Genomic DNA, 16,235 nt, shown 5'->3' with positions numbered 1-16,235 from the left:
TATACAATAAACAGTTAGTTAGATGAGTGATGCAACTAATTTGATCGATGTTTCAGTAATGGTTGACAGGTTTGCAGAACAATCACTAGGACCGTTTTGTTAGAAAAAAATAATGATAATGTCTGTCGTCAAAGTTCAGTATTTTGAGTAGCCGATTTTTTTTTTTTATTAATTAGTGAACGATTCAAAGTCGCAATGCTTAACTTTTCGCAACCTACTGTCGTAAAGATGTAATCTGAAAAGGTCACTAAACGTATATTTTAGTTAAATGATTAATCTTCTAGTCCACACGTAGTTTCCCCATTTAAAATGTATTTTTGATAAAATCTCGTATTTCTAGCTTTCTAGCATTGAGGTAAAAATAGGTTTGTTTTCACGTTGCTTTGGTAACGGTTGTAGGCGTGCAGTCACCAATAAAAGTCTTATACTGTGTCTAGGCTTTATTTTTTTAACTCCTTCAATGTTAAGTTTAGTCTTTGGTTGCAGTTTGTCGATGTAATGTGAAACTCCAGTTCACGATTTTGTTTACTTTTCGATAATCACCGGATGGGTTTGATTTCTGTATTATCATAAGGATAAAACGCTTTATTTTCAGTACATTGCTTATTTTAAACACCTTGTACCTATTAAACATTCTAATTCTGGTATTTTAAGCATATTGGCTATTCTGTTACTTGAGAATGAAGAGGACTCAAGAGATCAAGTAAGTAACATTTTGTAGACTGAGTGATATATATATATATATATATATATATATATTAATTTTAATTTTGAAATGAGTAACGTTATATGGATGGATTTAAATGTAGCCTAAAAAAAAAAACAATCATAATCCTGGCTGAATAAACCAATTTCCCTCCTTGACATGGCACACGCTTAATCAGGGTGCAGAGCTTTAGCCTTAGTTAAACAGTATAATTTATAGGTTATGTTTTCTCTATTCTTTTTTTTTCCAGCCCTTTTCGGCTAATTTAAATGTAAATCCATGTTAATGTATCACAGTATAATTTTCTCTCTCTCTCATTTTATCCTTAAGCAGCATGTGCTAGCATGAACAAGAAAATGACTGAACACACATACTCTTTTGACAGGTATGAAATACAGCAAAACATTTCTAAATGAGTGAAGCAAGCTATATAAAAAAAAAAAAACTAATCAAATAATTTTTTCTCCTTTAGGCATCACTCAACATCTCCAGATGGGGAAACTACATCAGACACTAATGTCATACTTGTCCCACAGCTGGAATCAGTTTTCAGCAGAGCAGCCAGGATCATCCAGCGAGCGTGGAGGACACATGTTGTTAGTGATGATCACACTCAACTTTCATGTTACATTTTCTCCAACATATGACTGAATGCATAAATAAAAAGTAGTGCATGCTATGTCTGTCACGTGTAGGATACTGCTGTTTTCAAGCACCTCAAGAAACTAGTGAGCTTTCATAATCAAGGAGATCCACGTCTCCTTCTTAGATTTATTAACCCTGCAGAGGTAGGTTTTTTTTATTTTTTATTTTTATTTTTTTACAATGCATGTTTGAATATTTAGATGTTTCTCTTCTTTAAAAAAATAAAAATAAATCATATGCCTGAATGCTTTGTTGTAGGCTAATATTCTGGATGCTGCTTCAGGGGCACTTATCCGATTCAGACTGGGTGGGGTGAGTGTTGATGTTATTCATCTTTCCATGATTAGATGGTTATTTGTCCTCAAGAACATGCTGTAATGTGTTATTGTGTTCTGCTCTAGAAGGTTATGTTATTTAAAATCTAATTATGAAACAGACACATTGCCACAAATTGCAAATTACTTACTAACTAATGTTTATCAAATTCCAGCCAACCTATCCTCCAAACATCTACTTTAAAATATACACTCGTGCACCCATAGTGGACATGTGTGCCTCCAGTCCTAAAGATTACACACAGCTAAAGAAACCTGCTCCAAGCCAGATTCATAATGGCCGATTGATGAGCAATGACAGGGAGGATCACTCTGGGTGGTACCAGCGGGTAGAGAACAATGGCTGGCGGATTTTGTCTTGCAAGGTGACATATCCAGTCATAATACTTTCATTTTCATTTCACCTTTTGTATATCAGTGCTTTTCAGTAAAAAAAACATATCCAACCAAACATTCAGCAGCCATCACTGCCTCCATAAATACATTTAAAAAAATATTACATTGCTTTTTTACTGTATTTTTTATCAAATAAATGCAGCTAATTTCTACTGTTTCATGTGCAATTTAAATTGTAACAGTACGAAAAATACACAATTGTTGCCTTTTTGATTAAAGATTTCTGTGTTCGAAGACCCAATAACTCAAGAAACCAATGTTAAGAAGATACAATTCCATCACTGCAAAATCCGTCGGCGACAAGATGTTGCAAGAAAAAAGAAGATTCGGAAAATTGAATGGATGAGAAAAATGTTACGTACTTTAAAAATGTCTTTAAAGTAGCTGTTTGATTGTTTGTTTTAGGGTGATAAGATGTGTTCTGCTGAGCTAATCATAGAGATAACTGGAAATATCTTATGAATTATGACATAATTGTAAACACAGATCTTGTGCACAGGCATGCTGAGGGTCTCCTGCATGCTCATACAGAACACGACGAAACAGCTCTGCTGGTGCAAGAATCCACAGAGTTGATGGATTCCTTTGAACAGATTGGAGCAGATTCAGTTTCTGAGCAGGAAGTAGATGAGCTGCTCGAATGGACCAAAGCTCTCAATTTTGATGAGTAATTAAGCTAATATCAAATTAGATGTGACAGACTGTACTTGGCATCATCATGGTAGTCATAAAATATTCCAATTAGTATTTTTTCCCTTATACCTTTTAGAATATTTGCTTGTCTCTCAGGTATATCAATGAATGGAGGAATTTGGGTACCAGCAAATGCTGCATATTTATCAAAGGTAAGACATTGGGGTTTTCACTAATTCAACTTTATTTAGGAAATAAACACTTTTGTTGCGTTGTAGCGCCCTCTACTGGTCAAAATGCGTAATCCACACTTCTACTTTTCTCGCTATAGATAGGCTGTCGGAGAGTGACAAGGAGGACTTTGCTCGTGTCTCTATGTCTGATATTTGTGAGATACCTCAAGTCAGTCAGGATCCAGTGGTTCAGTCCAGTGGTGAGCCAACATCTGGATCACATCTGAGGCTGGAATGTATCATGCAGCTCTGATAATATATTGCACAATCTGATTTGCTTTATTCATTTGAATAAATATACCAGGTCATGTTTTTCGACTGGTTTTTTTTTTTTTTTACAGAGGTATGCAGGGTTGTAATTAACTAAAACTAAATAAAAACACATTTTACATTACTTGAAATAAAATAAACATTAACTGAAATGCAAAAACGTATTATTTTATACATTATTTACATATAATTTATATTTCAACAAGTTGACAAGCTCTTTTCACTTGAATTTGAAATACTACAATAACTAAAAGTTAATACTATTAAAAACTGTATCCTGTAGCTATATATATACAGTACAGACCAAAAGTTTGGACACACCTTCTCATTCAAAGAGTTTTCTTTATTTTCATGACTATGAAAATTGTAGTCACACTGAAGGCATCAAGGGCTATTTGACCAAGAAGGAGAGTGATGGGGTGCTGCGCCAGATGACCTGGCCTCCACAGTCACCGGACCTGAACCCAATCGAGATGGTTTAGGGGTGAGCTGGACCGCAGACAGAAGGCAAAAGGGCCAACAAGTACTAAGCATCTCTCGGGGAACTCCTTCAAGACTGTTGGAAGATCATTTCAGGTGACTACCTCTTGAAGCTCATCAAGAGAATGCCAAGAGTGTGCAAAGCAGTAATCAAAGCAAAAGGTGGCTACTTTGAAGAAGTAGCATATGACATATTTTCAGTTGTTTCACACTTTTTTGTTATGTATATAATTCCATATATAACGCCACACTTGTTAATTTCGATGCCTTCAGTGTGAATCTACAATTTTCATAGTCAGTTTTCATAGAAAACTTTTTAAATGAGGTGTGTCTAAACATTTGGTCTGTACTGTGTGTATGTATATATATATATATATATGTATATATATATATATATATATATATATATATATATATACATACATACATACACACACACACACTCACACACACACACACACGTAGGCCTATAAAAAATACACAATACCATTACAATATTATATATGTATATAATGGTATATTAATGACTAAACTAAAACAACGATTTACTTTCATAGAAATCGGATAAACCCATAGACAGTAAAATAATTAAATAAACCAGTCGTAAACCTCTTTGGCGAGACATTCTGAATTACCGCGAGACTTGCGAATGTGACGAGATCGCACGCAGCCAATGAGATTTCTATTTTTTGTCGACGCGTGTTTTTTTTTTTTTTTTTGCTGTTCTGTCATGGCGACCTACAAAGAGGCTTCTTTGGCCACTCGGCCAAAAACATTAGATCCAGCAGAGTATTTCAATCTTTCCCCTGAATACCGGCGGGCTGAGGAGAAAAGAGCGGCTCTGCGGGCTCAACTGAAGCGGCAGTATCTGCAGCAGCTGAACAATCCTCATCGGAAAGAGCTGATTGTAAGACGAGCCAAATAACACATTCTGCAAACATTACCTTGGGGTAAAACAGTTACAATGAAGCTATAGATAGTTATATACATATAGTACTAGTTTATTATTTTATGATGTTTTAATAATGAATTATTAAGTCTACATTCATGTTTCAGAAACCTAGGTTGTTTGTTTAATATCGAATCCGCAGTGAGTGACCTTCACTGATCGCTGGCTAGCACTGACTGCCTGTCAGCTTTGTTTTGATTATGTCTCTATAATCTTTATGTGAAAAGATGTAATAACACTCTATACTCTTATTCAGAATGCAGCCTGGGTGTGTTGTTTGCCACATTATTGTTCACTGTCCTGACAAATGCATTATTGAAACTTCCTGAAGGTAACCGAACACATTTAAACAGTTTGATGTAATCCTCAAGCTCCATGTGTTTTTATTCGTAGGAGGATCCTGCTCTTACACGCTGGACATATGCACGCACCAATAACAACTACTTCAGGCCGACTGCTAAAACTTCATTAATTGGTGGCTTGTTTGGAGTTCTTCCTCTTTTCGTCTTGTATGTGGTGTTTAAATCAGACCGGGTGAGTTGAAGATGTATGAATTCACTTCTTCTTCAGTATTTATGATGTCAATGTTGCAGTGGTTATATAATTTTAACCTTGTTTTCCCCATTTTTCCAGGACAAAAGGGAGGCCAAGATTAAGGCAGGGACCTATGAGCGCCCCTATAAACTGTCAACATAAAATTTTTGATTCCACTGTTTTATGACAACACCGAGTACTTGTAATTATATTCTAAATAAAATACTTTATTGTTGAAACTTCCTTCATCACGGTTATTGAAGAAAAATAAGTCTCAGAGTACTTTGGTAATTTCATAACCGGGTTTCTGCAGGTCGAAAATTAAGGATTTAAAAAGGTCAGAGCAGTGTTATGGATAAATGTGCCATGATGTATAAATCAAGATATTAAATGTTGCCTGCATTGCTACAAATTGAATATATTTCTCAGTATTGTCTAGATGTATATAATATCTGACATCCTTAAATCCAGATCCATGAGATACAACTTAAGATGCAAAATGTATATAAGAAGTCTTGTTTTCTGAAATAATTATTAAAATTATGTGATCTTGTGTGGTATATAAACCATAAAATTTTCTTAACCATTGGCAAGATTATTTTATTCTTGTTTTAATCATTAACATTTTGATCAGTTACAGAATACAAGACTTATCTTGTCATTTTTAAGAATCTTTAGACATTTGCATCCGAAAAACAAGACACAAACATACTAAGAACACATGTACAGTCGAAGTTATTTCCATGTATTAATGGTTGGGTGCAGAGCTAGTAGGTTTGCTTTTTTTGTGAATTAAAGAGTAATGGAGACCTATTGGATGTTGTATTTTGAAACTTTAAAGTGTTGCTCATACAACTCATTGTGTTCTCCCTAGACATTTACCTATTGATGTACTGTGTTCCTTATATATTCTTTACTTTGTGTTAAATGTATTTTTAATAAAACCTGCAGAAACACTCAGTTTAGTTTTATTGGTTATATTCCAAAAGCATGTTTTATTTTGATAATCACAGAACATCTCTGGTTCACTCTCAATTCTATCGATAAAACCATTCTGAATCACTGATCCACTGTTAAGCAAAAATTATGATGACTGTTGAGGTGTAACCATGTTCTACTTGCTGCTGGGTTTCCAGTTTGGATTGAAGTGAGTTTTTAAAGCCTCCCAGCATTTATAGTAGTTCTTATCGAGACGGTGGCAGGTTTCCAATCCCCACTTGGTCACAGCCATGCTGAAGGATGACTCAAACATGAATGCCTGTTTAATACAGCATTATTTAGAACGTCATCTAGCATTTTACATGATGCATTTCACAATTAACCATTTGTACATTACCATAGTGCCTTCAGCAACTCTCTCTGGTTTGAGGACAGCTGTGCTGTTCTTCTCAAAACAGTCAACATCAGGGCCGTGTGGAGTCATGATGCTGTGGAGACTGGCTCCTCCAGGCTGGAATCCTTCTTCCTTTGCTTCATAATGGCCTTTGATTAACCCCATAAACTCGCTCATGCAGTTCCCTGTTAGCAGAGACAGAGGGCGCTCTTTAACCGCATGAAATTTCAATTGGTTTTAATACAAGTAGGCTGTGTAGCCAACAACTCTGACTTACTGTGGTAGTAAGGAGGCCGAAAGGTATGATCAGCTACACCCCAACGAGGAGGAAAGATGACAAAATCTGCAATGGCCACACCTGGACGAGTGGATTTCGCTGTTAAAACGGTGAAAATCGATGGATCCTGGAAATAAATAAAAAAAATCAGGTAGCCTAATTTGATTGACAGTTCAAATGTAGTGATTTTAAGAGGTCAAAAGAAACAACACTCACTGCGTGATCAAACGCCACACAGTTGATGACCATGAATTTTTCCAGGTTATATTTGTACGGTGTGTAGTTTCCGTGCCATGCCACCACATTGAACGGCGAAAAGTCCTATTTGAACACATTTAAAAAGACAAAAACATGGGTACTGTAAAAATACACCACGTAATGAATTTCTGTAGGCTTTGAGTAAATAATCAATAGTAATGTCAAACGCGAAACACTAAGACGTCCGATCAATGCCCGCCCCTCAAGAAAGCGTTTAAACGCCATCGTCTTGTTTTGACGCTCTACTCCTTCACTTGAAATAGTAGGTTACGAGGCGCAGAAAAGTCTTCGTTAAAAACCGCAATTTTATACACCTTGATAATGTTGCAGCAGACAGATTTTGAATGCTGCCGGAAAAATCAATATAATTCATTACAGCAGAGACTGCCTGCTGTCCTGACCCCCATGCGCCCTCCTGTTGTTTCAACCCACCCATATGTACAACACACACCACACACACACACACACACACCAGTCACAACTGTACACACAAACACAAATCCAGCAACTCAAACAAGAACATGACTGTTTTTACAGTTACATTCAGTCACACAAAGACGCTCTCCGTGCACCCTGGGGTTTCTGGGACCCCGAGGTTTGTAATCTCACAAGCATAACAGTTCTCAAGATAACTCTACCAGACTCTATTAAAATGAAGAAGAAGAAAAAAAACCTCATACACACAAAACACAAACATATTTTCCCAGTCAAGCAAATAATAAGCTAATTTAAGCAATTTCAGCACTCAGTTGGAGGACAAAACAACAGGATAAGGCTGTACCTTCTCCTTCAAGACAGAGTATAAACCGTTTAAGAGAGTACAGACGGCGAGACCTGTGTGCTCAAATATAGATGCCTGCCCTCTCTGCATTATTTTTTTTTCTGTTACAATGAGTGATACTGCCTTGTGGTGCTACTTTTGCTGACTCTAATTTGCTCCTGACAGCCGTAACAAGTCAATTATTTGTTTGTCAAGACGGGGAAATAAATTCAGTCCATGAAGATGCTTGAAATCTAGAGAAATTGAACATTTTGTGTGTAATCTAACATTCAGTGCCTCATTGATGTCGGCAATGGGAATTACTAATGATGCAATCATTTCACGGCACCTGTTGACTTGAGAAGAGCTTTCCTTGGTACTTGTTGACAACGGTGTAACCTGTGGATACAGTACGGTCTTCGTACCAAGCCACAGGTGTTTGGAAGTCCCTAGGGTTAGCCAGTCCATTAGCCCCTGCAATGTACAACCAAATTAATAGACTTATGAAAGCTTTAGTTATTCAAAGGCATTAAAAAAGAAATGATGTTGTATATACCTATAGGACCCAGGTCAGGCAGCTCAAAGTGGGCCCCAAAAACCTCTAGAATGTACCCCCTGGTTTCTCCAAACACATCAACACTAAAACGCATTCCTTGCTGGGAAACATAGAAAAGTGCATAAAAATATTTTTTGTTGGAATATTGAATGCAAACTTGAATATAAAATACCATTAAAAGATTTGAGTCAGTAAGTTATATTTTTTTCTGAAGTAAATTAATACTTTTATTCAGCAAGGATGCATTAAATTGATCAAAAGTGACAATAAAGCCACTGATAGTGTATCACTGATAGAGATTTCTGTTTCAAATAAATGCTGTTATTTTGAGCTTTCTATTCATCAGAGAATTCTTGGGGAAAGGTATAAAGTTTCCACAAAAACTATTAAGCAGCACAGCTGTTGTCAACATTGAAGATAATTTAATAGGATTATGTGACACTGAAAAATCAAGTATTTGCTGCTGAAAATTCAGCTTTGCCATCACATTTATAAATGACATAAAATAAATAGGAGTTATTTTATTATTTATTGTAATAATATTTCACAATATTACCGTTTTACTGTTTTTGATCAAATAAATGCAGCCTTGGTGAGCACAGGAAACAACAACTTCTTCTTCAAAAAAAAAAAAAAAAAAAACCTGAATGACACAAATTTCATTGGGCTCCACCATCATCTTCCCAAATTCTGTAGTAATCAGGATTTCACCTTGCTGGGGCACTAGAACACAAATTGCAGTCCTAATCAAAAGAAACTACTACTGCAAATATCCAAATCACATAATAATCCTGAAAAATAAAAAACTTGAAAATATGGCATGAATAATGAGACCAAAAGCTTACCAATAAGGAAATCACCATCTGCATTTTGGAAACATCTATGAAACAAAAAAGTACCATCTTAAAAAAAAAGCACTTTACAGAGAAGGGAAATAAAATCATTGGTGAGTTGAATGCAATTCAGACTGACTTGTCAATCATTGAAGTGTTGCAGGTGTACATGTGGATGGCGATTCCATTCCGAGATTTTGAATCTCCAGCTCCACAGACTGTGTGTAGACCCTGAAAATATCAAACCGATGAATCAGCATCACCGATGGCGTCACTGAGAATTATTTAAATATGAAGGCCATATGAGCAGTGTGGACAAGGATGAAATCTTTTACCAATATGAAATCCACTTTTTTCTCAGAAGACTTGGGGATGTTAAACGGCTTCCATCGTAGCTGGTTGGGGTCAGGCTCCACTTCATTCCAGTTCTCTGTTAGATCTCCACCGCTCATCGGAGTGAAAGGCTTGTGGCGTACCGAGGGTAAAATGCGGTACAGCCAGCTATAAACATAACAATTTTGGTTTGACTTGTTACATACTGTTGTTTGTTTTGCCTTGTTTTTTGCAAATCTATATATACCTTCTCTTATTGGTCGACCGTGGGCAAGTGAAGGCAGAACCAGAGAGTTGCTCAGCATATAGGCCATATGGACACACTTGTGGATTGTTCTAGAAAACAAACTAAACTGAGTTGATGTGTAAAGTTAATTGGTCAGGCCAGGTAGGTGATAAAAGTTGTGGTAATACCTGTCCCTCAGGTAGAGATCCTGGACAGCGAGGGTCCTCAGAGGCAAACTCATTTCCAAAACCGCTCATGTACTACAGAGTTATTTGAAAAGTATTGATTAAGTATGAGTTAATTACATTTTTTAAGAACAAACTAAATGGCAAAATATGATAGAGAATAGAAGAACACAAAGAAACTGTGTAGGGCCATCTGAGTATCTCCCCCTTCCTATGACTGAGAGACAAAAAAATGTGCTTAGTCATCGTGCATCTGCAGAGGCATATAGAGCAGCTCTTAAACATCTCAAATAATAACTGAAAACATAAGTTAAATATGGCAATAAACTCATAGGAATTAAGATTTCAAATGTAATCTAAAAACATCTGACAAAATATATAGTTGATGCCAGTTGTTTAAATTCTACTTCTCTACAGGCAGACAGTTGAGAACAGCAAGAGTCTACTTTAGCAGACTGTCAGATTTCCTTTGAATTTCGATTTATAAAACGAGAGCATTCTTCTGAAAAAAAAAAAAAATTAACCTTCCATGAATTTAAAGTTTATGTAGCCTAGAGCCGATATTAACCTCATCTGGGCAGCTGCAGATTCCAGTGATCTGATTGGCCAAGTTGGAACGCCCCCCTAATGTAATGGTGACATGAAAAACTAATTTTCAGGAATCGGATCTTTCAAACAGTTCGCTAGTAAGAATCGATTCAGACAATCAATTGATCGATGTCCCTGTACATGTTCTGAAACATTCCAAATAAATACATATTGTTTAGGTTTTATTTATTTCGATGTTCGCTGCAATGGCATGTGTCCCAGTTAAGTTTGTTGTTCAGTTCTACATTTCAGCTTATAAAACTATATAAAGTCTCTTTTTACATTAAGAACTGCTCTCAAAGATAGATAATCTCGTGAGTCATGAATAAATCTTTCAGGGCTGCTTTTCCCAAAAGCATCTTCAGACGTTTGTTTAGGTTTTTAGGCTGAAGATGGTATTTGGAAACTTAGTCCAAACCGGTTTGGTGACTCGACTCTATCTAATCGTATTCAATAAAAAGATCCGACTCAAAAGGGAGACTCGGACCTCACTATGCTCATTGGATGTAACAGTGAGTTTACAGCGCTGTTCCAAACACAATAGACAAGCATAGTTTTTTGCAGTTTGTTTATGTCTAAATAAAAACGAAGCAAACAGTATTCAATGAAAAAAGATAGGCTATAACCTGTGAATAAAACTTTATGATGATATAATTACGATAAGCTGTAAGTTTGAACTAACTTACAGCCTATCGTACTTAACTTAAATAAGTAATGATTTATTTTAGATACGCATTCGTCAATGCAGTCAAGTGCACTTACCTTCAAACCAGCCATTGTTGCGTTATTTTCTAATGCAGTCTAGTTATATATCAACTTCGCTCAGCTCTGGTCCCTTGAACCGCTCGTACCGAGTCCTCGCTCTCTTGCAGCAGAAGAAGACCGAGGGAGGAACTTGGGTCTTATTTACTTTTTTCTCAATATGGTTTTAATTAGACTCAGACACGGCTCGTGACGCAACCAGAGATTTGGGCAACGTTTAGGAGGGGAGGAGAGGTTTGATGTTCAAAGACAGTGCGAAGAATGACCCCTGGCACAGGTACAGCACATGTCAGTCAGGGCAAGATCGTAAAGTCCAGTTCTCAGTCCTTTAACAAATGCACGTAAGGCCTATTTCTTGTTCAATATAGAGGAAACCAAGGAATGTTCAAGCTTTTTATTAGTAGCCTGTAGCTACATCTGTTTGGGTTTTTAAACCCCAAGTTTTGCAATCAAATCTGAAATGTATTATATTGTTACCATATTTGTAGAAATTGATCACAAAAGTTCGAATGTATTTAAATGTAATGCATTAAAAAAAAAACTTTTAAAATCACAAGCAAACATGAATACAAAGGCTATGTTAATTGAATTTACACTGTCTTTTTTAATTTTTTAAGTAGCCTACATTATAAAGTAGTGTCACTGCCATTGTTAAATTTAATGCATTACTAAGTAAGTACAGTTATTTAATTTTACCTTGAAAAAAGTCAGGTAAGGGATTGCTCTTGTTTTTCTGTATTTAATTTGCTACAGTTTTTTCACAGTTGCATTAAAACAATTGACCATCAAAATGTAACTTCTGGTGTTGTGTGGATGTAATCTATCAGACTTAATAAGAAAACCTGCTGATTCATGATTCCAGTTCTGGCCTTTAACATCAATTAAAGATGATCATAAATCAGAATTCAAGTGACCAAATAACATGAAATGATGTTACAAGTCTTAAAGGAAATCTGTAACATGTAAGTGCAGAACAGGATGAAGCATGTAGAGAAGGCCAGAGCTGATCAAATGCTGTAGTTGTTTCCATAATTTAAACATAGGCAACAGGCCGGGCCATTATGTAGGTTTGTGTCTAAGGTTCCACAGTATGACACTGAACTCGGGCACCGGTCCAATTGTGCATTTCTTTCTGAGAAAATGAATAGGCGTAATAAAAAACAGAAAACAATATCACGTCGAATCAATTTGCCTCTTTCATTCCACACACTATTCCCTTTCTCTCATCTTTTGGGGAGGTGATGTGTTGGTGGGGTAAATTATGGCAATTCTCATGGTGAGGCGCAAATAAACTCAGAGCGGCAGAAGTAACTGTTCTCTACTGAAGCGTGCAGCTGTGCCGAGACTCCCGCTGGCAGGCCGTTTAGGTGCTGTGCTCAAGTCGAGAAAGACTAATGCCGGAAAATATCTCGAGCCAGTCTGCGGAAATTGATCTGCTCCTCAGGGGAAAAAAAATGACTGATTTTAATTTTGTCACGCCTCTCTCTCGCTTGCTTTCTCGCCTTTCTTAAAGTAAGCTGTGTTCATCCACAGGCAATAGAGTGACAAAAATGGCTCATGATAGGTGCACAGATGAGCAAAAGTATTTTCTACAATATAGCCTTGATGTTCTCCCCCCTTGGATAAACTACAAGTTGATGGACTTGAAATCAGACCCCCATGCATTCCGTTCAGTGCAATTCACAATCACAGGATGCAAGGCAGTCCGTAAACCCCGGAAATTTAGGATAGATGGTAGAGCTACTGTGTATGGATTTTTGGAGGCACCCCAAACCCAGCCTGATGCATAAGCAAGTGTATGATAAATGTGCTTCCAAATGCTGCGTCCTGATCCCTCTCACCTCATGCTGCATTTGCACCAGCAGTAGTTCCACTTACCGCTGAATAGATTTGCTGAGACACCCACTGTCCCCTTTTTAAAATGAAGAGCAACTGGCCTTGTTAAGGGAGTCTCTCCAGCGGCTGTAATGTTATGCAAATGGTTTAATATGAAGATAAAGACTGTAGCGGCATGCCACGCTCTACCAGTTCAAGCCCCGGTGGATCCTCAGAGCCTTCACTAATGAGAGAGGGATTATTCTGGAGTCATTAAATGGTGCCCTTCCTGACATCTCTCCCCTCCTCCCCTGGTTATGCCCATTAATGCACTGTACACAGACTTTACAGATACCTTTTACCACCGGCTTCTGGTTTTTTACATATCAGAATGTCATTGAATAGCAAATTACATTCTCTTCCCACAGAGAAAATTGCTTTTGAATCGCTTAGTTATGAGGATTTTTTTTAGGAAGGAGGGGGAAACATGCGAAAACATAATTACTTGTGTTGAAAATCTCATTGGCAGTTGTTGCTGCTGGTTGCTCTGGAAATGCATTTATGGAATTATGCGGAAATGCATCTGTGTGTGTGTTTTTGTTTGAATGTGCACAAGAACATGTACAAAAACTGTGCTCTTCTTGACCAATACTAGTGCATGAAGTAACTGAAATAACATCACACCGGCAGGCTAAAATGGTTGAGATTTGGCGAGATAGCTTAAGGACTAATATCAAAGAACAGCAGGTAATATCTGATTGGTTCTCAATTGCTGATACTGAACAACACCAGCCACAATCTTCGCATTGATGTTTTCATGAAGATCCTCTTAACTTCTATAAAACTGTCACATTGAGCAAAAAATGTTCTTCAGATTAATGTGTTCTTCACAGAAAAAAAAAGGTTCTTTAAAGACCGGTTCACTGAAAGGATCTTTGGGGAACCAAAAATGGCACGGTGCTGACAGGTCAGCCATCTTGGAATGGTCTATGCATAGCGGCCCATAGAAACAGCAGCTAATAGGCCATCTACCCATATCTCTATGGGTTTCACAGCGATGCCACAGAATAACCATTTCGGTTCCCCAAAGATCCTTTCGTTTTTCATGTGAAGATCATTTTAATAGTCTGAAGAACCTTCTTCCACTGTATTCAGATGTGTTATATGGATGTTAAATGTTCATTATGGAATCAAAAATGCCTTCAAAGCCCTCTTGGAACCTTTATTTTTAAGAGTGATACCTGTATGTTCCATCAAACTCATTCAAAACTCAAGAATTGAGAAGAGAATGACAGACAAAATATTGAATGACCCTTGAGTATCTACTCTAGATTTTTGACCGTTAAATTCCTGCTGTTGAAAAAGGGTAAGACCACCATGACCCTGAGGGACAGACCGAATTTACTGTTACTACTTCCTAACCACAGGGACTCCAAGCACCAAGAAATGGAGAAGTAAGAAATCCAATATAGATTGCATGGCTTCACTCGGCTTCCCATTGTGCAGTTCAGACCAGCAACCCGGGATCAAAACGGTTTTGTCTCTCCCACTAAATTGGTCTGGAGGCCTTGGAGAGCAGTCAACTTCTACTAATGATGCCCTCTGATACATTCACATACATTTTTTGCCCTTTTCACACACACACAAACAAAGAATAATATCCCCTTTTATCACTGTCAGCCACCCCTGACCACTTCCAATCTGCCAGCAACGGGGAAGCAAAACAAACATAACTATGGGAGCTAGAGTCCTGAAGGAGAAAAAGAAAGAGGGGAATAGAATAACTGGCCTCGTGTGGAGGCAGAGACAGGGACGGAGCTGGACTGAGCCCGAGAAGAGCTGTCACAGCAACCATTACCATCGCAGCTGAACTCCAGAGAAGCCATCTCAGCACCACGCAGGAAGCTAATTTCATTTGAGATGAAGTCTCTGATGAACTGCTGGGGATTTATCCCCTATAAGTATCCACAGACCTCATTAACAATACCCCAAGACATCATGTTTAGTGCTTTATCAACATCTCCTGGGCCTCGCTGAATTAGTCATACATATAGGAAAGCAAATTTTGAGCTAAGTTTTGACCCACAGTTCAACGCCAATTTGTATTTCATTTGCAGTTTTCTTCTGATGCCTTACAGCTCCACTAGATGTCAGTAAAACCAATATAACACATTTAGGAATGGTCACTGGCCATTTATCAAAATAGTTTAATTGGTCTCTCTCCCCTATACAAATAAATTTAATTGAATGACCCTAAAAATGTCACAGTACAGCACAAAACGTATTTTTAATCTTCCTTAATTACAACCCTTCTTTATTCTTTGAACACAATAGTGTAGGCTACACAACTTCATATTTTCTCCTAACAAAAATCAAAGATATGATTAAAAAAATATAGCTAGGCCTTTTACATTAAATTGTTTACATTAGCTTATGAATTTCGGAATTTATGTTCATGAATTTTAATAAGGTATTTTTTATTAAAAAAATAAAAGCAATCAGGAGGCTTTGGAACAAAAAACAAAGGGGCTTCTTGCATATTTCAGCACTTATCTGGAAGACGAAAGGTTTCAAATATCAATATTTAAAAACTAAATTACATATCTAAATAAATAATAAATCTACTTCAAATTACTACATCTGCCAACATTTCCTTTATAAAGAATGTCTACCTTTCATGAGACATTTTACTTTTTTTTTTAACAACATCATACTTATAACATATACATATATACTTCAAGCTATACTTTTAAAAAAAAAAAACATAAAAAAGCTATAAAATAGCGTCTCATCATTTACCCATAACCTCCAATGCTTAAGAAGATGGTAAAATATTATTCCATAATACATGACCTCCTTCTGTGATGCTCTCCAGGTCTCGATAAAGCTCAGCGAAATAGGCTACACAGATTATTTTCCTGCCATTGAAAACCTCTTGATTAGACTACTTCTTTTATACGAACGTCTAAATGTCATTTATTTCCTTGTGTCGTTTTTACAAAATTTACATAAAACTCAGACAAGGTCAGATAGCAGCTAAGTCCCTAATTTACTCTAATCAACTTTCATTTGCATGGCGATATTTGCGCGCGTTATTGACGCTAACTGAATAAATGGACTTCTTCAAA

At 36.9% G+C, this 16,235-nt stretch overlaps 3 protein-coding genes across 5 annotated transcripts; 2 read left to right on the top strand and 1 right to left on the bottom strand.

Moving 5' to 3' along the window:
* The first annotated feature begins 208 nt into the window (after positions 1-208).
* Positions 209-3,274, top strand: c24h11orf65 (chromosome 24 C11orf65 homolog). Of its 3 annotated transcripts, none has more exons than XM_026201327.1 (10): positions 209-703; positions 1,040-1,091; positions 1,179-1,302; positions 1,402-1,494; positions 1,610-1,663; positions 1,842-2,051; positions 2,302-2,435; positions 2,582-2,749; positions 2,872-2,927; positions 3,047-3,274. In XM_026201327.1, the coding sequence occupies exons 2-10, from the start codon at positions 1,051-1,053 to the stop codon at positions 3,199-3,201; spliced, it is 1,035 nt and encodes a 344-aa protein (XP_026057112.1). In that variant the 5' UTR covers positions 209-703; positions 1,040-1,050; the 3' UTR covers positions 3,202-3,274. The 3 variants fall into 3 exon arrangements, with proteins under 3 accessions (XP_026057112.1, XP_026057111.1, XP_026057113.1); XM_026201326.1 differs by having other exon boundaries at positions 1,037-1,091; XM_026201328.1 differs by having other exon boundaries at positions 1,037-1,091; positions 2,852-2,927.
* A 1,094-nt stretch (positions 3,275-4,368) lies between these two features.
* Positions 4,369-5,761, top strand: LOC113042451 (NADH dehydrogenase [ubiquinone] 1 beta subcomplex subunit 4-like). Its single transcript, XM_026201324.1, has 3 exons — positions 4,369-4,605; positions 5,041-5,181; positions 5,281-5,761. The coding sequence occupies exons 1-3, from the start codon at positions 4,372-4,374 to the stop codon at positions 5,341-5,343; spliced, it is 438 nt and encodes a 145-aa protein (XP_026057109.1). The 5' UTR covers positions 4,369-4,371; the 3' UTR covers positions 5,344-5,761.
* Positions 5,762-6,134: 373 nt separating this feature from the next.
* On the bottom strand, positions 6,135-11,507 carry hgd (homogentisate 1,2-dioxygenase). Its single transcript, XM_026201323.1, has 13 exons — positions 11,293-11,507; positions 9,946-10,017; positions 9,779-9,867; positions 9,534-9,699; positions 9,338-9,429; positions 9,211-9,245; positions 9,009-9,088; positions 8,366-8,465; positions 8,159-8,283; positions 7,008-7,112; positions 6,792-6,918; positions 6,518-6,699; positions 6,135-6,439 (listed from the first exon to the last, which is right to left on the bottom strand). Exons 1-13 carry the CDS (start codon positions 11,305-11,307, stop codon positions 6,296-6,298), a joined length of 1,332 nt encoding a protein of 443 aa, XP_026057108.1. The 5' UTR covers positions 11,308-11,507; the 3' UTR covers positions 6,135-6,295.
* Positions 11,508-16,235: the final 4,728 nt, after the last annotated feature.

Source organism: Carassius auratus, chromosome 24, assembly GCF_003368295.1.
Source record: "Carassius auratus strain Wakin chromosome 24, ASM336829v1, whole genome shotgun sequence".
NCBI lineage: Eukaryota > Metazoa > Chordata > Actinopteri > Cypriniformes > Cyprinidae > Carassius > Carassius auratus.
The sequence above is the reverse complement of the archived record's forward strand: the minus strand, read 5'-3'. Positions and strand labels throughout refer to the sequence as shown.